We start from the raw sequence: 25,625 nt of genomic DNA on the forward strand, positions 1-25,625 counted from the left end.
AATGCCAACTAAGGGTTGTGTCTGACCAACCCACCGACTGTTGGCTGGGGGTGTCTGATGTCACTTGGGATGAAGTGGATGACCGAGTTACCCGAGTTCAAGAATCACTGGGTTGCTGGTCAAGACATGACTGTTAGATGGCACCGGGAGCTCAGGCCTCCCGCTGCGACTCCTGCTGACACACCCCCTTACTCTGCTGCAACCTCTGCCTGCGCCAGAAACATTTAGGCCTCTGCCACTCCTCTGTGCATGGCCTGCCACTTCTCTGTCTGACATACTTTTACTTGAACTAAATAAATTAAAAGCAAATTAAAACACACCTAAAAGCAACGAATATATTTTTATTTTTGTACTTAAATAAATCACTAAACGCTTTCACCACAAATAACTGCAACAGTGAAGTGCGTATATATTTATCTTTTTTGTACTGAAAAAGGCCACTAAACGCTTTCACCACAAATAACTGCAACAGTGAAGTGCGTATATATTTTTCTTTTTGTACTGAAATAGGCCACTAAAAATAGGCCACTAAATGCTTTCACCACAAATAACTGCAACAGTGAAGTGTGTATATATTTTTCTTTTTGTACAGAAATAGGCCAATAAACGCTTTCACCACAAATAACTGCTGCAGGGAAGTGCGTATATGTTTTTCTTTTTTGTACAGAAATAGGTCAATAAACGCTTTCACCACAAATAACTGCAACAATGAAGTGCGTATATATTTTTCTTTTTGTACTGAAATAGGCCACTAAACACTTTCAACACAAATAACTGCAACAGTGAACTGCGTATATATTTTTCTGGATAAATAAATTGCTGGAATGACAGAGCTGTATAATGGCTATTTGGATCCCCAAATAATTTTTCCCTGCACTTGTAAATCGCTTTTCTAGCAGTGTCCCTAGCGCCTTCTGACGTCTCTCCCTGCACTAAGATGCTGTGAAATAATTCCTACCTATCCTTTCCCTGCACTTATCAATTGTTTTTTTAGTTTTTTTCTCACAATTAGGTTTTTGCTAATACTCTGCCTAGCGCCTGCACATGTCTCTCCCTGCACTCAGAACACTGTAAAATGTCTTAATCCAAAATGGCTGAGGCTATTTATGAGGCTGTGACATCACAGGGCTGGCTGGCTGCTGATTGGCTGAATGCATGGCTTTATGGGACATCCCGTCTTCCCAGAGTTTCTTGCCCCATGTCCTCACACGTGTAGCTGCAATTTTAGAAAAAATTGCAATTCGTTACCACGAATCGCGAGGAAATTTGGATTAGTTGTGAATCAAATTTTTCCTGAAATTTGAATCGAATTCCACTTCGTCAGCTTCGATTCCCTCATCTCTGGTGTCTACCTCAGTGGAAAAATGAAAAACTAAAAAGTTTGAAATTTGCTGTACCAATGTTATGGCAGAGGCCAAAAATTATTATATTGATTGGTATTTTTGTGCTGTGAATGTAAAAGGTTTCAATTGTTACAAGAAAAACAAGTGGGAGTACCCTGATTTGAAATCAGCAAGATGACTAGTGCTGCATGGTGCTGATGTCCCCATACCAGTGTACAGTACACTCCCTGATAATCCTGTATCCGACATGAAGGATATAAAGGGTTTGGAGTGTAATCCAGGAGTTAGCAGTGGAAGTGAATATAAAGAAAATGTTTAATCAAATCATCAGTTCTCCCAAGAAGAGCTCAATTATTTAATACGTGACCTAAGTCTGTCAAAACAAGCATATGAACTTTTAGCATCCAGACTAAAAGAAAAAAACTGTCCGAGACCGGAAGTTAGAATAACGAGAGGACGAGAGGTGATACTCCAACCATATTTCAGTGTAGATGGAGACTTTGTGTACTGTTGTGACCGGGGCTGTGGAGTCGGTAGATAAATCCTTTAACTCCGACTCCTCTGTCCTTACAGGGTTTCTCATTTTATCTTTACACTTTTGCATTCAAACTTTATATTTTTGCAACCAAACTCCCCAAAAAAAAAATTTAGACCCCCTAATTATAAATCAATACATTTATTATAAAATTAAATATAACACAATGTTTTTTACCATAATTTTTTTTCTCAAGAAACAATAATAAAAATATATAAAATAAATTGATGATTTGTCAATATGTTTTTTACTTCATAAAATTTTAAAATGAAATATCTTTATTTCAGGGATTTATACAAAGTTTTAAGATAACAATATTATTCAGCTTTTTATCCTCAAAGTTATTAGCTTTATATTTAGTATTGCACTTACCCTTGTGGCCAGAGATAAAAGTAATTCGTCAAAGAGTGGTAGACCGTTATCTGAATGGAAGTGATGCCTCCCAGATAGCAATGGTTTTGGGTTGTAATTACTATACCACCATAAAAATTACCAAGAGGAGGTCTGAAAATTTCAAAGTTGGATGAAGCCCATGAAGAGGAGTTACGCAAGTTAATGTCCAAAGATTGTCAAAAAAGCCTCAGGGTAATGAAGGATCAATTATTTGCCAAATTTAGAGTTAATGTATCTATTTCAATAATAGATAGATGCATTGATAAATTCCAATGGTTATTAAAAGAACTTCTTCAATTCCTGCAAGGTGTAATGATTCCTACTCTCCTCAAGAAAGGCTTAGCTATGCTAACAAAGTCTTTGAGCTCATTGCTAAGGAAGATGGAAAAAACATCTACTTTATTGATGAATTAGGTTTTAACATCGCGATGAGAACCAAAAGGGGAAGATCTCCTATTGGGCAAAGGGTGGTGCATGTTGTGATAGGAGTGCAATACAGAAATTATTCCATTTGTTGTGTAAGGAATAAAAATGGGACCCTCCACTTTAAGTCACAAGCACAAGGATTTAATCAACAGGCATTCCTCAATGTTATTGATGAGGTTTTTAATGTTTTTATTGAAAAGATGAAAAGAGTGTTCAGCATGCTATCTTAATTATGGATAATTTCCCTTTTCATAAAACTAGCCAGGTAAAGAGCTTGGTTGAAAGTAAGGGACACCAACTCTTCATTTCTTTCTTACCACCATACTCTCCATTTCTTAATCTTGTTGAGAACATCTTCTTTAAATGGAAAGTAGTAAGAAGAAATGAGCTAATTAATTCAGGTGCTTTTTTAGAAGGCGTCAATAGTGTATTTTTAATTATAAGCAAGCAGGATTGCTCAAATTATTATACAAAAATGTTTAGATCTTTGCCAAAAAACCTAAGAGGAGAAAGCAATAATGATTAATAAATCATTTAATAAATTATTACATATTTTTATTTAATGTTTCTTGAGAAACACTTTTATGGTAAAAATTTTGTGTTATATATTTATTTTATAATAAATGTACTGATTTATGAATAATTAATAATCGCTTCACAAGTAATCACAGTATCCACCAAGTGATAAATAAGTATCTCCTTAATCCTTATGGGTATTCATTTTTTGTCTATTAACACTAGAGGATTGAATAATCCTTTTAAAAGATCATCACTTTTACGGGAAGCCCAAACTCACAACGCAGATATTATTTTTGTACAAGAATCACATTTTGCACAAGGCAAAATACCCAATTGGAGGCTGAGGAGATTTCCTCACCTCTATATGGCAAATGTAGCAAAGAAAAAATGTGGTGTTCTTATAGGAGTGAGGGATTCTGTCCGTTTTCAATATCTCAACCATCTGGAAGATCCCCAAGGAAGATTTATTATCTTGGTGTGCCAAATCAATAATATTAGCTTCACGCTGGTGAATGTTTACGCCCCAAACACAAAGCAAAAGCAATTTCTTTCGAAACTTATAGCCAAGGTCTCGACTGTTCGGCAAGGTAACTTGCCTATAGGTGGGGACTTTAATGCCACAGGAAACTATACGATTGACTCATCCACTTCACCCAAACGACCTCCACCACAGTTGGCAACTTTCTTCTCAAATCATGATTTATATGATGTTTGGAGATGCACATAGTACAGAACGAGATTATTCTTATTTTTCAGTTTCACATCTCTCCTACTCAAGGATTGATTTTTTCCTTACTGATCTTTGGTCACTGCAGAAGATTAAGTTTTCGACAATAGGAACAATCTCTTGGTCGGATCATGCGCCTATAAGTATTAAATTCGCGGATTCCCCGTTCTTACCTGGCATTTTGTGGAAATTCAACACGTTTCTAATGTCCCATCCGAAAATGGCTCAACAAGTGGAAGAAGCACAAAGCTTATTTTTTGATGTAAATGATTTAGAAGAGACTGATCGTTTCATTCTATGGAATGCTCATAAAGCATTTATCAGAGGGGTTTGTATAAAAATATGTTCTTATGCAAAAAAACAGAGGCAAAAGCAAATCCAAGATCTTCTTCAGCGTAATAAATCTAATGATGCTATCAATAAAAAATCCCCATCTCAGTTGTTGTCAAATGCAATAATTAAAGATAGACACCAATTAAGATCACTCTTGATCTATAAATTTGAAAAATCCCAACACATATTCAAAGTGAAGCAATATGCTTTACATAATAAAGCGGGAGCCTATTTAGCAGGTCGTCTTAAACCCCGACATCTCAAACCAAAATTTTTGCTTTAAAAGACCCAATATCTCAAAAACTCTGTTATAGTCCTATTGATATAGCTGCCGCATTTAAAAACTAATATTTTTATTTATATAATTTGGCTGAAGATCCTTTGACCCCTCAACCTAGTATTGAGAACATAAATAAGTTTCTGAGTAAAGTGAGCTTGCATAAGCTATCCCCTGAACAAATTGATTCTTTATCGGCCCCTTTCACAGCCCAAGAGATAATCAGAGTAATTAAATCACTTCCCAATAGGAAGTCCCCTGGAGCAGATGGATTTCCAAATGAATATTACAAGCTGTCTTCCCATAAATTGGTACCTTACCTGAAGGAGATCTTTGATTTAGCCGCAGCTCGAGGTTCTTTCCCTGCAGAGATGTTACAAGCAGTGATAGTTACAATTCCCAAATCGGGTAAGGATCCCCAAAGTACAAATAACTATCGACCTATATCCCTTTTGAACACAGACGTGAAGATTTTCGCTAAGATACTGTCATACAGATTGGAAGATATCATAGCTTCATTAATACACCCAGACCAAGTAGGTGTTGTGAAGCATAGGCACAAGACCCCTAATTAATATTTTGAAATATACTGACCTTCTCAAACAGCCTTTTTTGTTTTTGTCTTTAGACGCTGAGAAGGCGTTTGATAGGGTCCACTGGGGATATCTATCCAAGGTTCTAGATAAATTTGGAATTTCAGGTTTTATTAAGTCGGCTATTATGTCTTTGTACTTGGGTCCTTCTGCGAGAATCTTCACGTCTGGAGCCCTTTCGTCTATATTCCCGATTACAAATGGGACAAGACAGGGCTGTCCGCTCTCCCCAGTGGTATTTATATTGTTGCTTGAACCACTTGCAGAATATATACGTTCTAGTACGCAGATATATGGACTAACGATAGGGAATAGAGTCCACAAGATTAATCTCTTTGCGGATGATATGGTTTTAATGCTTACCCAACCTGAAAAGTCGTTGAAAGCTGTTCAAGAATTGCTAGAAAATTTTGCTCAGATCACTTATTTTAAAGTTAATGCCTCTAAATCTCAATAATGGGTTTACATGTTCCAGTGCATCTGAAACTCTCTATTAAAGCTAATTTTGCTTATATGTGGGAAAATAAGGCAATTAAATTTCTAGGTTTTCACATCCCGCCTAGTACTTCGCAATTATTTCAAGTTAATTTCCCCTCTTTATTGACAGTATTATCCACGGAATTGGAATTAGATGGACAGGCATAAATTACACTCCTATTGAATGGGCTACCGCTATTAGAGATACCTATAGAGCCACCAGATGTGAAAATCATTGGGATCTTTTCCAGCTAACACTTAATTTTTGGTATTTGACTCCTTATAAGTTGTCTAAATTTTCTGACTCCCACTCGGCATACTGCTGGAGAAACTGCAGTGAGATAGGATCGTTGCCACATATTCTCTGGTATTGTAAATCTCTTCGATCCTATTGGAATCTTATATTCCAATTGATCTTTGATATTACGTCTATACAAATTTTACCCACACCTAAATTGGTTATTCTGCCTTTAGATACTGGACGGTTCCCTGCTCGTATGAGATCTAATATTATTCAGATTCTCTTACTAGCAAAAATGCATATTACCCAATTATGGAGGAACACTCAAATTCCTAACCATAACGATGTTATAGTGGACCTGAATCTTTGTTGTGCGTATGAAAAGACGGTTGCTATTATAAATTCCAATTATGAAAAATTTTTTATTAAGTTGGAACTCTGGCTCCTTCATCCTTCCTGTAATATTGTAGGTTAATAGACTATTTAAAGTGGATTCTGTGCTTAAGTCGATTTTGTATTTTGTTGTACTGGCTGGCAAAATCGGTGCTCTATATGTTTAGATTTTTGTATCTTTTTGCATATTTTCTTCTTCTTTGTTCATAAAATATTAAAATCTTCTAATAAAGAAATATTGAACTATAAAACTAACTTAATGTAGTGTTGTTCTAAGAAACAGAATTGCTTCTGCCAGATCGTCTTTCATAGAAGCTTTTAAATCTGACTTGATTATTTTTAGAGCTGAAAATAGTCTTTCAACACTGACTTGGGTGGGTGGCATTTCTTTTACGGTCTAAGCCACATCACTAATAATCTCTGGATAAATAAGGATGGCTTCTTCTACAGTCAGTTTCGATGAGTGATCATACTTTTCGACTTCTTTAAATTCTTTAAAAAACTCCTGCTGGAATCTCTTTATTTGGAAAGTTTCTGGTTGTTTATCTTTCACGCATATGCAATGTTGCTTTACTGTTGAAAGTTCCATTTTGTCCAAGTAGGAATCAAAGTGTCATTTTTCATTTAAAGAGGATGATTCTGAGTTACCAGTGTTTATATCTTCATCCAGTGGTGGTGTTTCAGGTAGTAATCCCTTTTTTGCAGTATCGGTCTAGTCATCGCTCATCTAGCTTATCTAGTTAGATTCCCTCTTTTCTTCATTGAAGATACAATGCCATCAGCTATTAACCCTTCACTTTTGTTCAGACAATATATCAAGCTCTTCCATTTCAAGAAGAATTTACCAGATGTTAAATCTTCAGATTGCAAACTCTTGGTGACAGTAAAAGGATTAGAAAGTAGATTTCCCAGTGCTTTTACTTGTGTCCACTGGCTTTCAGTTAATAAAACATTTTCATTGTTCAGTTCTTCAAGATAGTCTTTTAGTTCAAGCAAACGCTTTACCGTCAAATAAGTGCTTCCCCAGCATGTTGTTTGATCCAAAATGGCTCTTTTTCCTGCAAGTCTTTTCAAAATGGCATCTGTTTTAGGGGCCCTGGCTGCAACAGTTACTTGCCTTAATTTGCCAATTAGAGTAGCTGCATGACGATCTTTCAATCCATCTCCTATTGCAAGATGCAGAGTATGAACCACACAATACATATGCTGAATAGTAGTACGCTTAGATGCTTCTTCAACAATGTTCTCCAAAATGTCACTATTCTCTTCTCTTTCACTTTCTTCCTTTAATATCTGTCTGGCACTTTCTTCATCTACCTTATTCTTTTTCTCAATTGTGCTCAACATATTAGAAACAATATCTGTAACACGACATAGAATCTGTTCCTTTTTAAACTTAAAATCTTCTAGAACATCCTCCACTAACTTCTGAAGATAGTTACTGGTGTGATGTGCCTGGGTGTCCTTTACTCCCAAGGTTTGCTTTATTGTTTTATCGTTTTCATCAACAAATCTAAAATTAACAGCAAAATAATTGACTCTGTGACGTGTGCATGCATCTATTTTTATGAAGACAAAATGTCCCTTCAGACATTTTCGTAGTTCTTCCTTTTTTACATTTGGCCTCTTCAATTAAAAGTTTTCTTATACTTTTTCTTTCTAGAGAATCATAAAGTTTTTTAGCCATTTCTCCTCTTAGGCCTAAAAAGGCTGGCTGTGAAAAGAAGGATAGTGGTACACTTTTCTTTACTACCATATCATAAATGTAGTTTTTGAATTATTCTGGTGTCATTGTTTAGGTAACTTTGTTAGATATAAAGAATTTTCTTAGTTGTGTTTGGTCTCCAGTAGATTTCTGAACATTTTTTATCCCAGGAGTAGATGGAATATTTTCATTGATATAATTCGCATTCACAACTTCTAACACTTTAGGATGAAAACGCTGCAAGTGTCTTTTCAAATTTGATGCTGTTGTAGGTGCATTTTTGTTAGACCCACTGATACTGCTAATTTTCTCATCACATTGTTTTTCACCATCATCTTCAAGAATACATTGTCACCCGTAATGTTTCCCATCACTTGGTAAAGTAAAGTGCTCATAAACAGCAGACTTTATCGTGTTTGTTGACAGACTTTTTGCTATTGTGAATAGGGTGCCGCTTTCACAAAAATATGTTATACTAACTAGCATATTTTTGATTAAAAATACAAACATACACATAGTCCCGCACTATTGCAAACGTACATACAAAGCGGCACTATAAACACAAATAAGCTATAGCCCTCCAATAAACTTAGACATTATTTGTCCTTTACAGAAAAACATGCACAAACATATATGCTATACACACAACGCAAAGCCCTACATTTTACTCAGAAACATACACACAATATGCACTATACACAAACATTCATACATTCCTGCACCATAGACACAAACATACACATTGCCCTGCAGTTTTATCTAGAAACATGCACACAGCCTTCCATTAAAGTACACACAAGCAGCCATGCAGTTTTAAAATAAACATGAACACTTACAGTTGAATTCAAAAAGCTGTTCCTCCAAGTTCTTCTAAGCTCTGTTAGCACAGTTGAGCAGAAGTTGAGCGGACACTGCCTTTATCTTTGTTTCCTGATCTTCTGCTGAAGACGGGGCAGTGGGAGGCTCCAGGGCCAGGGGGGCCAATTAACTAACTTCCTAGTTTTAGGTGGTGTGCAAAATGATGTTAAAATTCAGCCCTGGATGGGAGCATATATGGAGAGTACAGACAGGACACCTGAACACACATCAGACCATAAAACTCACCTACACCTATATCCTTACACTTGTTTACACTTAAATTAACTTGTTAAACACATAATATCTGAAATAAAATGAAAACACTTTTTGTTCCTATGGACCAACTATGTCTTATAGGGTTTTATATCTGGGATATGTTTATTTCCCTAGTGGTTGAACTTAATCGACTTATGTCTTTTTTCAACCTAACCTACTATGTAACTATGTAATGTACATAATCCAAATTACAATAATGTGAATGTCGGGTTGTATAATAGCTCAGCTGAACTTCACACTAGTAGAAAAATGCACTGGGCTTTATTCTTACATTGGAGAAGTACTTAATTATGACTATTGTTTATGAAATAGGACATGTGAACTTGCTGTATTTTTTTTATTATAACTTAAATTTATCAGGAGTCAGAGTTGGCACATTTTTATCGACTCCGACTCCAGGTACCCAAAATTGTCTCTGACTTCAACTCTGGCTCCACAGCCCTGGTTGTAACATCCCTGAACTGTATGTCCATATGGGAGTACTATAATTACTGTAGCGTGGATTTGTACAGGCTATTTATTTACACGCAATACAGTGTGGTCAGAGGTTGTGTGCTGCTCTACGTAGTGAATAGGCAAAATTTATTTTTCTACTTACACACGTATTTCCTTTCTTTCAAATCATGTGGCAGTTTCACTATTCCCAGTCAAAGGGCGAACATCAGCTCATTTGTATAGCAAGCTTATTTGGCATATTTCAAAGTTAAACTTGGTGATCAAGATAAGCCTTTGGGCCCCTCATCAGGTGTGCAAACAGTATGTTGAGAGTTTACGGATGTGGACAAAGGGAATTAGTGATAAGATGCCTTTTGGTATACCTATGGTTTGGCGAGAGCCAGGGGATCATTCAGATGAAATCCCAGTGCCGGTTTTTGTTACACTACCCTCTCTTGAAGAACATGGTGATGAACTAGGTGACAACAATAATAAAGAATTTGAAATTGAAGAGAACTCTGTTCGTAAGGGATTTGATCAGCATGAGTTGAGTGATTTGGCACATGATTTGGGACTATCGAAGAATGGTTGTGAGGAAAACTTACTTGAAAAAGGAACAAAGGTATCATACTTTCAAACCTGAGAAATTGAATTTCTGCAGTACTTTAGAACTAACAGTGGTTTTGTGTATTGCCATAACATACCTGGTTTAATGGAGGAATTGGGTATTCCAATTTATAACTCAACTGAATGGCGACTATTCATCAATAGCTTAAAGCAGAGCCTAAAGTGTGTCCTCCTTCACAATGGCAAAATATTTGGGTCAGTCCCATTTTGGCCATTCAGTTTCTCTTTGTGAAGAATATGCAGACAAAAAGAGAGTCATTGAGTTGTTGCAATATCACCAACACAATTATGTCATCTGTGTTGACCTTAAAATGGTATGCTTCCCTTTTGGTCAGCAACGCGGATACACCAACTATCCCTGTTATCTGTGCATGTGGGACAGCAGTGCTTGTGAGAGGCATTGGGTGGAAAGGAAAAGGCCTTCAAGATCTTCCCTAAAACCAGGTGATCCAAACATTCTACATGAGCAACTTGTTGATAGAAAGAATAATACATTCCCACCTCTGCACATGCAACTGGGTCTGATGAAGCCTTTCGTTAAAGCTTCAATAGCCTCATTTTTGCGTTGTCATTTGAATAAATAAAGGCCGGTGCGTTTGATGGTCCACAGATTCGGCAGCTCATCAAAGATGAACATTTCATCAGGACAATGTCAGAAGTCGAAAAGAATGCTTGGTTGTCATTCAGAGCCATTGTCAAGGACTTTCTTGGAAACACACAAGCAAATAATTACACAGAAATTGTCTAGAAACTCTTGGAGAGCTACAGAATGCTTGGTTGCAATATGAGCATCAAGGTGCATTTTCTGCATAGCCATCTTTCTAACTTCCAGGAAAACCTTAGTGAAGTCAGTGATGAGCAAGGTGAATCTTTCCACCAAGCTTTGAAAGTCATGGAAGGATGGTATCAGGGTAGATGGGATGTACATATGATGGCTGACCACTGTTGCAGCATCCGACGGGATTGCCCTAACACTGAACACTCCAGGAAAAGCTATAAGCATAAGTTTTTACCTTAACCGCTTGCCCGATTTATTTTTCAAATGTTTTACTGTAAGAAAAATCCTAGAGTAACAATCATTCCTTTTTTATCAACAAAAGAAATTCAAATAAACAGTACATTCAAGTTATTTCAAAATTTTTTTATTGTATATAAAATTTGTATGTTTTTTGACAAAAATGGAGGGTGCCCTGTATACTAAAAACTGGATGTGATATAAAAAAAAAAAACGTGGTCATTTCTGGATTCACTACCCAAAAATTAGTAAAAAACAAGTGTAAGATCTAACTCAACAAAAAATGTGTTCCCCAGTGTCAAACATTTGTCTTGACATATTCTTTATGTTTTTAGATCCTAAAATTGCTGAAGCTGAAACTGAGATCTCTGCAGAGTGGGAAATAAAGACAATCACAAGTGCTTTGAAGACATATTTGAGGTATGTTAAAACACAGATATGTGTGACAGGTATAGTTTTTTGCATCTTGTGATAGCGCCAGAATGATGAAATGAACTGAAAACTGCAGTCTCATTTCACTTTTCTTACATAGCAATTGGGGTTCATAGAGGGTAAGGGGATAGCTATGTTTGACAGGGTAGAATGATATAATGGGTTTACCATTTTAATACTGGCTCTCACATTTCCAGTTGCCAACATACCTCTGTTCCAGAGAATTTGGGGATTTCACAGAAAGTATATGTCCAGCTATGTGTAACAGGCAGCTCGCCAGCCACTCAGTTCCTGTGCACCGCAGTATCTGCAGATTTGACACCAGGCAGCAGTGAGGGGTGCTGAGCTTCTCCCCTGAGCCAGGGTTCCATGCACCGCAACCTTACCGCCAACCTGAATGCAGCCTTGAAGTTTTGTGAATTTTAAAGGGCACCTCAGCGTACAGAAAATTGGCCGTACACTAATGTTTCTGGCAACTTGTTACATGTAAAGGGCTTAAATTTGGTTTAGTAGCAGCTCTTAGGGTCCCTGGTGTACCCTGAAAATGTTATACATTGGGGATAATGACCGCAGCATGGACACAGACACAGCTCTCATGCTGGGATTATCTCACAGTACAAGGTGGGCAGGGAGCAGCTCTCTCTCCTGGCAGCTCGATCTCATAGAGAAACATAGGACATGCAAGCGACCCATCCCCCGAAAGACAACGTGCAGAGAGAGAATGAGCAGAGGGCCGGATCTGACAGGCAGGCAGTAGGTTGGGCACTCTTGCCGTAGGTTATAACCATCTGAGGTCAGATAAATTTGTAGTATAATAGACACAATGTCATCTTTGTTTTGTACAAAAACAATAGGCATTATTTTGTGTTTCTGTGCTCTAAAATTAATTGTATATATGTTAAAAATGTATATATTTGCTAAATAGTTACAACCATATCATTCTTTTTACTTCAACAGGGTCCTTGCTTTCAGAAAATATAATTTTTCTATTCACAACTGCAGGTTTTATCCTGGACAAAAATGTATATTGCATTTGTAAATGGTCATTTATTTTAATTCAGTAGCTTGTAAATTTTAATTAAATTCAAGTATGCAATTAAAAGCATAAACAGATTTCTGGTATACATTTTCATACAGCAAATAGTGCTATATAGTGCTACTCATTTTGACATTTTATTTCACACTTCAATATTAGACAAAAGCAATACAACACACAATGGATGAAAAACAATTCATATTCAATAACAAAGTTTGTTCATGACTACCCGCTTTATCCCATTTACATTACTAATCATTTGTAAGACCTCAAGACAATTAGTGTGTCAGTTCATTTTGACATTTGGTTCCGTTAACCAAAGAAAAAAGCCTGTACTTTATAGAGCTCACCGACTTTCTGTCTACTCTATTTGTTGATTTCCATGTATACATATAGTCTAAAGGCAACCAGTTTCTTCTATACTTTCTTTTTAAAGCTACTCATTGGCTTTTTTATTCATTGTTATTAGTAAAAAAAAATGTATAATATCAGTTTAATGTATATGAATATAATTTTATGGGATAGATAAGTCAAAGTTTACCCCTAACCAATATATTTCTCTATATATGTAACTTTACAGTTATACATACCATACCAAACAATACCAAATTCACACAATTGTTTAAAAATATTTGTGGTGATTCGTTCTGCCCTTAAAGCCCCAATTTGGTTTTGTTTGGTATGTATATGTGTTAAATAGGGCTGTAGCTATTGTTGATACCTCTATACTTAACCAATATATTTCTCAATATAAACCTGCTATATGCATATTATGATTAAAATATAACCATCTTGCAGAATGGCATGCATTTTGTAAATTGTTTTCTTTTTTTTTGAGCATCAGTATTTAAAAAAAGCTTTTATATATGTCATATGAATTGAGAAGAATGTGGTTTTAGTGCTGCGTAATACATTTTTATATTACAGGATGCTTCCAGGGCCCCTCATGACTTACCAGTTTCAGAGAAGCTTTATCAAGGCTGCTAGTAAGTTCTCCATTAAGAGACATTTCTGTAAAAGAAGCTTTTGTAAAGCAATGTCTGTAAGATAAATAGCCAACAGAAGTGATTTTTCGTTTTCTTCTTACTGCTGTCGGTGGAATATTTGAATCCACAGGGACACATATGAGAAGTTGGGCTGTGTAATGGGGTTAGTATTGCTGAAGAAAAGGTCAGAATAAATATATATGAAGTAAAATACACAACAAAATGTAGACTCTGCTAATATCATCCAGACTGTGGAGCTTTCATTGGATGTTTTTAACGTTCAGTTAAATATATACTTTAAATATATATGTTAATTATACACGTTCAGTTGTAACTACTAGTGTTGGTGTTCAAATTCGGGGTTTTCCCTATATTTATCCTGAAAATTGTGGTTTGAATTCGGGCAGACCCGACCCGAAAAAACATGGAATTCGTCTTTGCCAATTTGTGTTTAAAAATATGTTTAAAAAAAAAAAGGGCGAACTCTAGATGAACTCTTAATAGAGTTTCTCCATTGAGGGTTCATCTGAGTTCAGTTCCCGTGGTCACCGGGCTGTACTTATCATTGATAAGTACAGCCCGGGGAGCAAGGGAAATTGCGGTCACAGCTGATAGGAGGCACGGAGTGCTTTCAATCAGCTGTGACTGCAGATGAACTCTCAACTTTGTGGTCACAGCTGATTGGAGGAGGCCGCAAGTGCTTCCAATTAGCTGTGACTGCAGATGAACTGCTGTCCTGTATGTGTTCTTGGATAGAGAATCTCTATCCAAGAACACATACTACAGTTACGCTAGGGCTGCAAACGCAATCAGCAACCTGATTGCTTCTGCAGCTCCTCACAGTCCTGAAAAAACCTGATCCCCCCCCCCCACCCCATAGACTTCAACGTTCGATCAACCGAAAAATATCGGGCTATTTGATCGAATAGCTGCCGAAACAAACACTCAGCTGTTCAACCAGCACCAGTAAGTACATGAGTGGCTTTTGTGTACCTGCTTAGTCTACTTTTGGAGGATAACTCCAATTAAAAAAAACAATAAAATAAAACCCATAGGCTAATGGTAAACGATTTCTGCTGATCCCAGATCAGGGAGCTGGGAGCAATGAATAACACACACGCAGCTCAAGCATGTAGGTATATCGCTTCTCAAAATGCTATTATGACATCGCAGTTTATATAGTCAGACAGCAGGATGGAAAGCACTTAGTAGTTAGTCAATAACAAGAAACTAAATGTTTCAAGGTAAGAAGCCTCAAGGTAAGCATGGAGCAAATAAACAGCTTTAGGATTCTTCAGCATACACAACTCGAGGATGCTGAATGGTTCTTGATTTGCATAACAACAATTTTTACAGTCTTTTACAGTCAATTTTTACAGACCTCATTGAGGTCATTATAAATATTGCAAAAGACTCTAAACAGTATGCTGACTGGAGTGGAGACAGCAATCAAACAAGACGTTAACATATCCAGAGTACTATGCATATCAGATAAGCAAAAACTAGAAATATTATATATTTCTTTGGCAAGCGTTCCCATATGTTACCCCAGAAATCAGTTCAGTCACTATACTCAAATCCTCACCAGTGCATAGACAGGGTAGAGTCATTCTTTAGGTTATGGCTTGTTTGGAGACAAAGGACAAATCCTGAGGGTGATAGTGGCAAGTTATTGTGACCCACACAAGACAGAATATGATCATCAGAGCTCAAAAACTCCAGACAAGCATCCGGGCTGGTACCCGTGGATCAAGAAGCATCATCCTGGCGCTGGATCGGTGATGCCTTTTTCACTCTTGAGGCCTGTATCCAGGTGGGTCCTTCACTGGTCAGCACAGCTGTTCTAGTGATGGCTTGCACTGTGACCAGGGGTCCAAAGGGCCGATCCAAGGACTTGTGCTTGTGCAGGGCTTTAACCAACCCTACGTCTCCGGGCTTGAATTGGTGCGTTGGTTGATCTGTAGGGAGAGGAAAAGAAAGAGAGATATCTTCGTAGTTGCTGTTCACTTTTCCAATAAGTTTAGCTACATATTGATCCTGAATTTGTTAGAGATCATAAATAGATAAATTAAAGGTTTATTAGCCCAGGGGTTGGAAAAAGGTCTTCCCATTAAAATTTCAAAAGGTGACAGCCTATTAACTGGGTTGAGTGTCATTCCTATTTCTGCTAGCACAGCTGGTAGGTATTGGTCCCACTTATGGAATGTCCTTCCAGTTGTTTTTCTAAGTTTGTCTTTCAGTGTGGTATTTGTCTTTTCTTCTACTCCAGCACTCTGGGGGTGATATGGGATGTGGAACTGCTCACCAATGTGAGAAGTCTAGCAAACAAGATAGGGGGAGTTGGAAGCCTTAATGGGTGAGGAGAATTATGACACAGTTGGTGTTGCTGAATCCTGGCTTTGTTCTTCCCACGACTGGGCTGTCAATATTCCTGGGTATACTCTCTTCCATAAGGACTGAGTCAAACGAAAGGGTGGTGGTGTCTGTCTGTATGTGAGAAGTGATCTAAAAGTGAATGTGAAAGAAGAAATTGTGGATGGAACAAGCGATGAGGTTGAGGCATTGTGGGTGTAGTTGAATAACACACAATTAATGACTGGAATCTGCTATAGGCCCCCCATTGCTAATGAAGAAATAGAAAATAAACTACTAGCACAGATAGAAAAAGCAGCAAAAAGTAGAAGTGTTTTATTCATGGGAGATTTCAACTACCCTGACATTGACTGGAGTAACGGCACTACAGGAACAACAAAAAGGAGGAAATTTGTGAATTTAATACAAGATAGTTTTATGGTACAGTTTATAGAAGCCCCAACTAGAAACGATACTCTGCTGGACCTAGTTCTTTCTAACAATGCAGAGCTTTTAACAAATGTGCACATAAAAGAGAATCTGGGTAGCAGTGACCATAATATGATTTCATTTAATGAAAGCTGTAAACAGGAAGAAAGAACAGGAATGATAAAACATTTATTTTTAGGAGAGTAAATTTTCAACTATTAAGGGTGGAACTAGGTGACTTGGACTGGGAGACAATATTGTCCTCAAAGAACACAGAACAGAAATGGGAATGTTTCAAGTCTGTTCTACAAAAGCAAACTGAAAAATATATTCCAATGGATAATAAGTTTAAGAGGCTAAAATTAAAACCTATGTGGCTCACAGCTGATGTTAAAAAAGCCATAAGGAACAAGAAAAGGGCATTCCAAAAATATAAAAATGAAGGATCACCTTCATCATATTAAACCTATAAAGAATATAACAAAAGATGTAAAAAGGAGATAAAATGTGGAAATCAAAATGAAAGGCAGATTGCAAAGGAAAATAAGGCAAACCCCAAAAACATTTTCAAATATAATAATAGCACAAAGATCAGATCTTAGCATGTAGGCCACTTAAAGGATGTTGCTGGGTTGGTAACTGGGGATAAAGACAAGGCAGATTTACCAAACACTTTTTTAGCTCTGTGTACACGAAGGAAAATGGCAGAGCTCAAGTCCAAATTCAAAATAGCAATGTCACTGCCTTAAATGAGTCACAATGGCTCAGAATTGATATGATTGAGAAACAGCTGGGAAAAATTAAGGTTGACAAAGCACCAGGACCTGATGGATTACATCCACGTGTACTCAAAAAGCTGAGATTAGTTATTTCTAAGCCATTATTTCTAATTTTTAGAGACTCTTTGGTCACTGGCAAGGTACGGATGGATTGGCGTAAGGCTAAGTAGTTCCAATCTTCAAAAAGAGAGCAAAGTCATTACCAGGTAACTACAGACCCGTTAGTTTAACGTCCATATTTGGAAAGGTCTTGGAGAGTTTGATAAAGAATCGCATAGAGGAGTTTCTGCTAGAAAATAATATAAGTGATAGTCAGCTAGGCTTCAAGAAAGACAGAAGTTGTCAAACAAATTTACTTTCTTTTTATGAGAAAGTAAGTAAACAGGTAGACAGTCGAGTAGCAGTTCATATTGTATACTTGGACTTTGCTAAAGCATTTGACACTGTACCCCACAAACAGTTAATATGTAAGTTAGGGTCGATAGGTTTAGAAAAGTCAATCTGTAAATGGATAGAGAACTGGCTTAAAGATTGCATCCAGGGAGTTGTAATTAATGATTCATACTCTGGTCTAAGGTTATTAGTGGTGTATTCCAGGGTTCAGTGTTGGGACATTTACTGTTCAACGTCTTTATAAATGATATAGAGTTTGGGATTAAAAGTACAATTTCTGTGTTTGCAGATGACACCAACTATGTATTGGAATTAAGTCCATACAGGATGTTTATAATCTACAAGCAGACCTGGATGTACTGTTTGATTGGGCAGCCAAGTGGCAAATGACATTTAATATAGGTAAATGTAAAATTATGCACTTGGGAACTAACAATATGCATGCTTTACACTGTCTAGGGGGGATATATTTGGGGGAGTCAGAAATGGAAAAGGATCTGGGGGTTCTGGTAGATCATAGACTTAATAACAGCATGCGATGCAAAGCTGCAATATCTAAAGCTAGTAAAGTACTTTCTTGTATTAAAAGGGGAATAGACTGCAGAGATAAAGACATTATCCTGCCCCTGTACAAAGCATTGGTCAGACCACATCTGAAATATGCAGTCCAGTTTTGGGCACCAGTTCACAAAAAGGATATTGTTGAATTGGAGAGAGTGCAGAGAAGGGCAACTAAATTATTAAAAGGAATGGAGGACCTCAGCTATGAGGAGAGAATAGCTGAACTGAATCTATTCTCCCTTGCGAAGAGACATTTAAGGGGAGATATGATCACCTTGTGTAAATATATAAACGATCCATATAGAGAACTCTCTTCCCCAATATTCATTTTGAGATCATTACAAAGAACAAGAGGGCACTCTTTGCTTCTGGAGGAAAAGAAGTTTAAGCTCCAGATAAGTAAGGGATTCTTCACTGTAAGGTATGTGGAATCGTCTCCCTCAGGAAGTAGTTTCAGCAACTACTATAGATTGCTTTAAGAAAAAGCTGGATGTTTTTCTAGAAGCACAGAATATAACTGGGTATGAAGACTTTAAAGTAAAAATACAAGGTGACTGTTGATCCAGGGCACATTCGATTGCCTCATGGAATCAGGAAGGAATTTTTTTCCCCTGTTGAAGCAAATTGTACCAGGGTTTTTTTTGCCTTCAGCCACCTGCTGGGGAGCAATTGAAAAGACTGCCAGAGAGTCAACAAAGCCCTGGGGCAAGCGGCACTAGGTATATTGTTTTTCTTTGAAAATAAAAGCCATAAGGGGCTGAGTCTCGGGTGACAATGGTATTGAGAAAAATGCATTGGCCAAATCAATAACACTGTAAAATTGGGTCTCGGGCGGTACTGCTGTAAGGATGGTAGTAAGATCTGACATGACCGGTGTTAGGGCGTAACCAGCTCATTGATGATTTTGAGATCCTGTGTAAAGCGGTATGAGCCATCTGGCTTTTTGACAGGATTTACTGTAGTATTATATAAAGAGCAGACTTCCGGTTCAGGCGCCTGATGTAGCGGCGGTGTGCAGAGCGGCTCCAGCTTCATCCATCCTCTGTGCCCTTCTGACTTTACCCCGTGTCCCCGCTGTTCCGTGTGGTGAGAGAGCGGACAGCAGAGGACGGATGGAACGCTTCATCTCAGGCTCACAGTCCTCCAGAAGATCCCAGCAGAAGCAGGCAGGGAAGAAGTCTACACCATGCAGGATCATGCAGATGAGTCTTCCAGTCCAGGTAGGACAGAGTCCTCTGTACATTCCTGTACTGTATTAGATTATACCAAACTGGCCATGGAGGTCTCTCAACATCTTAAGCCCTATCTAATACAGGCTATTAAAGAGGCAATACAACAGCATTTACAGCCTATAACAGACATTGTCACTAAACATGGAGAAGAACTGCAAAGTATGCAACAACGTATTAGCGATTTAAAAGATGATTTATTGTCTACCCGTACACAGCAGCAGCAGATGAGTGATCAGTACTTGCAATTGCAGTAAAAAGGTATAGATATGGAAAATAGAGCACACCGCAATAATTTGCGCATCATTGGTGTTCCATCTTTGTTTGAGGGAATGGCTTTGTTCCATCACCCTTCCTAAATCCTTGGGGCTTAAAGCGCCCATGAAGATAGGGAGGGCCCATAGATTGGGACCCCCCAGCGTAATAAACCATTCCCTCGTCCTAAAATAGTCCAATATCACCACTTCACAGATAAGATGTCTTTATTAAAGGCATACCAGGGACATGACCATTTTTGCATTGATGATACTAGAATCCTGCTGTTCTCTGATTATTCCATGGAGACCACCAAGCAGCGACGGGCCTTCTCTCCCCGTGCAAACAACTTATTTCGGTTTGCCTTAATGTACCCTGCAGTACTCAAAATATTCCTCCCTGACAAGGAACCACAACTCTTTAAAGACTTCTTGGAGGCGGCCGATCAAATCTCTGTCTGCTAATAATCCGTCTTCACGGTCAGAGATCAATTGTCTAGAAATGATTCTGTGCACTCTTCCAGATCTTTTTCACCGCGTTCTTAAACACCCACAATATTTGTTATCAGTACAAGCTGCTACCTTCTGCTGCTGCTTATTTGTACAAGAGCCTGACCTTCCCTTCACAACATGGCATTTACAAGAATTTTTTCTTTTTTTTTTTTGTTTGTTCTCTACCCACTGGATGGAGACGGTGATCCGTTATACTACAACACTGCATAAATGAGAACTGGTGTGTTTTCCTCTTGTTTTCTCCCATTTTTTGTTCCCCTATTTTTGTATGCTATGCTTGTAGAAACCAGGAGAGCAGGGGGAGAGGATTTTGGCGATTTATCATCCTTTTTTATTGTATCCCACATTGGGGAAGAAGGAAGTCGATTACCTGTAATATGTTTTGGAACTTTGAGTTTGTTTTTGTTTGTGTTATTTTGGAATTCACAACCCCATTTTTTTTTTTACCAGATGCTTTACTACCATTGGGCCTGATCAATTCAATTTTTTTATTGACCTCACAACTGAATGCAATTGCCATTACCATGCTGCCGCTCGTGGCGTTGTTTTTGTGCCTACAACATGCACCTGAAGGTCTTTTTTTTATATATGCCTCTTTAGCCTTACTACCTGGAATGTCAAGGGCCTTCGGTCTCCTGCTAAACGCATAAAAGTCTTGAGGCACTTAAAGAAGAAATAAACAGATATTGCCATCATACAAGAAACACATATTACCTCTTCTCTGTACTACTTAATGCAGAAAAATTGGGCGGGTGAAGTCTTGGGAGCCCCGGCGGGGGGACGATGTGCTGGAGTTCTCATCCTGCTGCATAAAACATTACATTATACCATAACTGCAAAGTCATGTGACGACATATGGCAGATGGGCATTGCTCACCCTCCAATTACCTGCTCACTCCCTTACTATAATGGCGGTCTATGGTCCCAACTCGGACAATGCTGTTTTCTAAAGTAATTTGTTGGGTACCCTCCAATCACTTCCACACATCTCTCTTGTGTATGTTAATAGCAGGATTAACTGACTCTTGGAGGCACCTTCACCCACTGAAACGTGAATTTACGCACGTGTCGGCAGTTCATTCCACAATGTCGAGGATAGGCGCCATCTTGGTCTCTGATGATTTACTGTGTAAAATTGATATCACTGAAATCCATCCCTTGGTAATATCTGATCATGCACGTGTCTCCTCAGTTCTCACTGATGGCTTCTTACATAAGACAGACTATGTGTGGAGGTTTCCCTCCTTTCTTGCCAAAGATGAAACTTTCCAACAAAATCTGATATATTGGTGGCAGGGTTATGAGTTTCATAATGCTTAACACAAGTCTAACCCCGCACTATTCTGGGACTCAACAAAAGCAGTACTAGGAGGCAATATTATGGCCTATGTTATGTCCAAGAAGAAACAGACGTTGGCAAGATACCGTGAGGCCTGTTCTCAAGCATCCCAGGCCTACCTGGCCTTCAAGTTGTCTCTTTCTGTTTCTGATAAGGAGCGTTGGTTAGAAGCGCAAAAAGAGCTTGTGATTTCTGGCCAGTATGATACCATGATTAGGTCCTATCGCTCTGCTGATTTTTTTAGATATGGAAATAAGTCTGGTACACTGCTTGCCAATCTAGCAAAGGCATACCGGATGCCGCCGCCCGTCACAGCTATTAAGGATCCCCAAGGGGTCGTGCATAAAACATCTAGGAGTATTGCCTCAGTATTGGCATCTTATTACACAAAATGTTATTCTACCCAAGGGAGCAATGTGGCCCAAGGCCAAGCTTTTCTTGACAAGCTGAAGCTTCCACAGTTATCTGCAGAGGATTTGTGTTTTCTTAACTCGCCTATTACAGAGGGGGAAACTCTGTCGGCCATTAAGCACTCATCTAACTCGAAAGCACCAGACCCTGATGGCCTGCCCGCCGAATTCTATAAAATTTTGGCCGACAGGGTTTCTACTCCTCTTACCACATTGTATAACTGCATGTTCTCCCAGTCTACGTATCTAGACTCAGGAAAACTAGCTTTTATAAAAGTACTTCCAAAAAAACAAAAGGATCTCTTGGATCCAGGATCATACCGTCCAATCTCATTATTGAAAAAAGATGTTAAACTGCTCTCTAAGATCCTGGCGGATTGCCTAGCTAAGTTTCTCCCACAATTAGTTAGCCCTGCACAAGCCGGTTTCATTTTAGGTAAATCTACTACGTATAATATACGGAAATTTCTAGTAGTTCTTGAACACGCCCGTTTGTCGGGTCTTACTCCTGCGTCGGTTGCCAATATGGCACTTGACGCAGAAAAAGCCTTTGATAGTGTGGAGTGGTCTTTTTTGAATTTAGTTCTGGCCAAGTTTGGATTTGGTGGGTATATAGCGAAATTTTTCCAATCTATGTATTCTAATACTACTGCTCAGATTCAGGTGGCCGGAGTCCGATCTCTGGTTTTTCCCTTGGGGAGGGGGACTTGTCAGGGTTGCCCCCTTTCCCCATTATTATTTAATTTGGCTTTAGAGCCTCTGGCCAAGTCATTTTTTGATTGTAAAATCTATGAAGGTAAAGAAATAAAAGGTGGTCGTGCAATGTCATGCAATGTTTGCGGATGATGTTCTGCTGTTTCTTAATGACCCGATTAGAGATCTTCCCTCTATTATTCACCCTCTATTATTCATCTCTTATTTTTGCTCCTTCTCAGGATTTCGAATTAATTACAACAAAAGCGAGATCCTCTGTTTACATACAACCCCGCCCCCAACCCTTTTTACTACTATAAATAACCTGGGTATAAAAATTGCAAACTCCTGTCTAACGTACTTGGGGATTCAAGTTTCCCGTAATGTCCCGGATATGTATAGACTGAACTATTCCCCCATTATGTCTAAACTTCTAGCTGAGCTCGCTCAATGGAAATCTCTCCCACTGTCACTAATGGGTCGCTGCCACCTTATTAAAATGATTAGTTTTGCCAGATTGCTCTACCCATTACAAACCTTACCATTCCTTCTACATCACACTGATGTTAAAAAAACTTCAGTCAGCATTTATTTCTTTTATATGTCGGGGCAAGACTCCTCATATTGCCAGATCTAAATTAGTCTGTTCTAAAGATAATTTGGGAGTTAATTTCCCAGATTTACATAAATACAATTTATACATCTCAATATACTGTTATAAAATTGGAGACTCGTTTGGTTCAATCATGGTCACTACTGGGTCTTTTGAATAGTTCTTTCTCATCCGTGCCACCTACTTTACGTAAAAATCTTTTGCTGAGTGATACCTTATTAGCATGGAGAGAAATAAAAAAGCTGTTTCATTGTTGTGTGGGTCCAACTGTTAACACTCCTCTGCATACTACGCCCTGTTTTCCCCAGGGTAGGGCCTATAAGGCTTTTGAAATATGGAAACGTAGAGGCATAGCGGTCCTTGGCCATCTTTTGGATGAATCTCATACTCTTATGCCCTTTGAGATATTGAGAATCAAATATGCTCTGCCTGTGCATCACTTCCTCCCTTATTTACAAGTTGCAATACGACAGAACATCAATATCATTTCTTGACTTGGAAATTGCAATCAGCCCAGATCTATCTTTAGTAACAAGACTCTTTGGTAAACCTACCACAGGAAATACAATATTATCTGCAAAGAGCGCTCATCCCGAATCCATAAAAAGAAGTATACCAATATTTAGGAATAATGAGAAATTGTTCAAGGGAGGAAGATTTTAAGATAGCAGCAAGAGATCTGCAGAATAGATTGATGGAAAAAGGATATACTAAAACTACCCCTAAAAAGGCATATAACAAGGTGAAATGAAAAGGTAGATCACAAATCCTGTTCCCAAAGACAAAAAAGGGACTGAATACTGAATTGAGAATCATCACACGTTATTCAGCTCAACATCAAATGGTGAGGAGTATTTGTGATCGCTTTTGGCCTCGAATCCTAAAACTAAAAAGCATATAGGTACCTATCCCAAATTACCGTTTAAAAAAACTACCTTCTTTAAGAGATAAATTAACACAGAGTCATTTCCAAAGGAATAAGGAAAGTCAGTGTAATGGAGACACCTATCCATGTGGTGAATGCGCACAGTGTGCATTGATCTTTACAAAGAGGGATCAATTCGAAGTACCAATCAAAAAGCTTCCTAAGCTTAAATATGTAGTACATTGTAAAACTAAGGGCATCATATATTTGGCATTTTGTAGTTGTGGTTGCTTTTATGTGGGGAAGACAAGAAGGGAGTTTAGGAAAGGTATCTATGAGCATATATATGTCATTAAAAATGGGAAAATTATCCCCCCTTAAGTCTCCACATGGGCACACGGCACAACTTCAATACTGAGGAAGTTAAATTTTTAGCACTGGAAAAAGTTGTGCAGGACCCAAGAAGAGGTGATTGGGATAGATTGATCCTACAAAGATTCTTTGAAAGCAAACCAATATCCAGGCTTGAATGAGGTATTAGGTTTCAAACCTTATCTATAAAACAGTAAGGGCAATATGGAAATTAAAAGGGGAAAGAAAGAGAGGGGTAAAAGGAGAAAAAGCAGAAAAAAAAAAAAAAAAAATATATATATATATATATATATATATATATATATTTTTTTATGCCAGTTGATGACAATGGAATTGATGAGCCATAGCAAATTGTGTAAATATAGGACATTAGGTGCTGTCTATTTAGGCAAAAGTAACTGATTGATAAAATAATCATGTAAAAAAAATCATATTATTCTACATATGGAAAATATAGAATTTATCTATTATGATAATATCTTGTAATTTGATATGCACCATTGAGATTAACAAATAATGACATTCGCAATGGCTATTAAAACTGTCCTAAAATGACATGGATTAAATATTCAATTGTTGTATATGTATAATGTAATGACATTTATTGTAATTTGTGCAATGTTTATGGTTTTTTCTTTGTTGTTAAAGCAGAAATTATGTACTTGATGCACGCTCTCTGTTGTAAAGGTTGAGCCTGCTTGTTCTAGAGATTAATGAGTCTAGATACTTTACCAAACAAGGGGAATGGGAGGGTCATGCTGCTAGAGATTTATGATACAAAATATATTCTTATATATGGAGGTGTTCTCCTGCAGCAGGGGAGCCCTTGGGGATGTGGCTGGTGGTGGTGGTGACAGGTCCCTGTCTGGAAGTGAATCCTCTGGGCAGGGGCTATCCCCACAAACAATAACATAATAAAACCTGTAAAAATCACAACTTTCCGTGTCACATAGCATTGGAAGTCTAATATAAACATGCAGGTGGTGTTGAGTCTGAAGACTGACAGCCTGCTCTCCTGGGTGCATGAGAATCTCAAGTAATCACACACAGATGGTTACTAATGACTGGTGATGACGTAGGAGGATCGTCCCTTCATAAGAAACAGAATTGATACATGAGACGCTGACTGCAGCATGCAGGGGAGCTGGTGTGTAAAGGTGTGGCTCAGCTGTGAGATTTCAGTACAGTATTATTGT

General features: G+C 38.0%; 1 protein-coding gene across 3 annotated transcripts in view; it reads left to right on the plus strand.

The window, feature by feature from the left end:
• ARHGAP26 (Rho GTPase activating protein 26) overlaps nucleotides 1-25,625 on the plus strand; it is a 405,537-nt gene that overhangs the window by 215,226 nt on the left and 164,686 nt on the right. For all 3 annotated transcript variants that reach the window (XR_011919418.1, XM_072400904.1, XM_072400903.1), the window contains 2 exons: nucleotides 11,509-11,593; nucleotides 13,569-13,627. Coding sequence is in view for 2 of the 3 variants with exons in the window: in XM_072400904.1 (XP_072257005.1) it covers nucleotides 11,509-11,593; nucleotides 13,569-13,627 (144 nt within the window). In the remaining variant the exon portion in view is untranslated. The remainder of the gene's footprint in view (nucleotides 1-11,508; nucleotides 11,594-13,568; nucleotides 13,628-25,625) is intronic.

The sequence above is a fragment of the Pyxicephalus adspersus genome, chromosome 2 (genome assembly GCF_032062135.1).
Source record: "Pyxicephalus adspersus chromosome 2, UCB_Pads_2.0, whole genome shotgun sequence".
Classification (NCBI taxonomy): domain Eukaryota; kingdom Metazoa; phylum Chordata; class Amphibia; order Anura; family Pyxicephalidae; genus Pyxicephalus; species Pyxicephalus adspersus.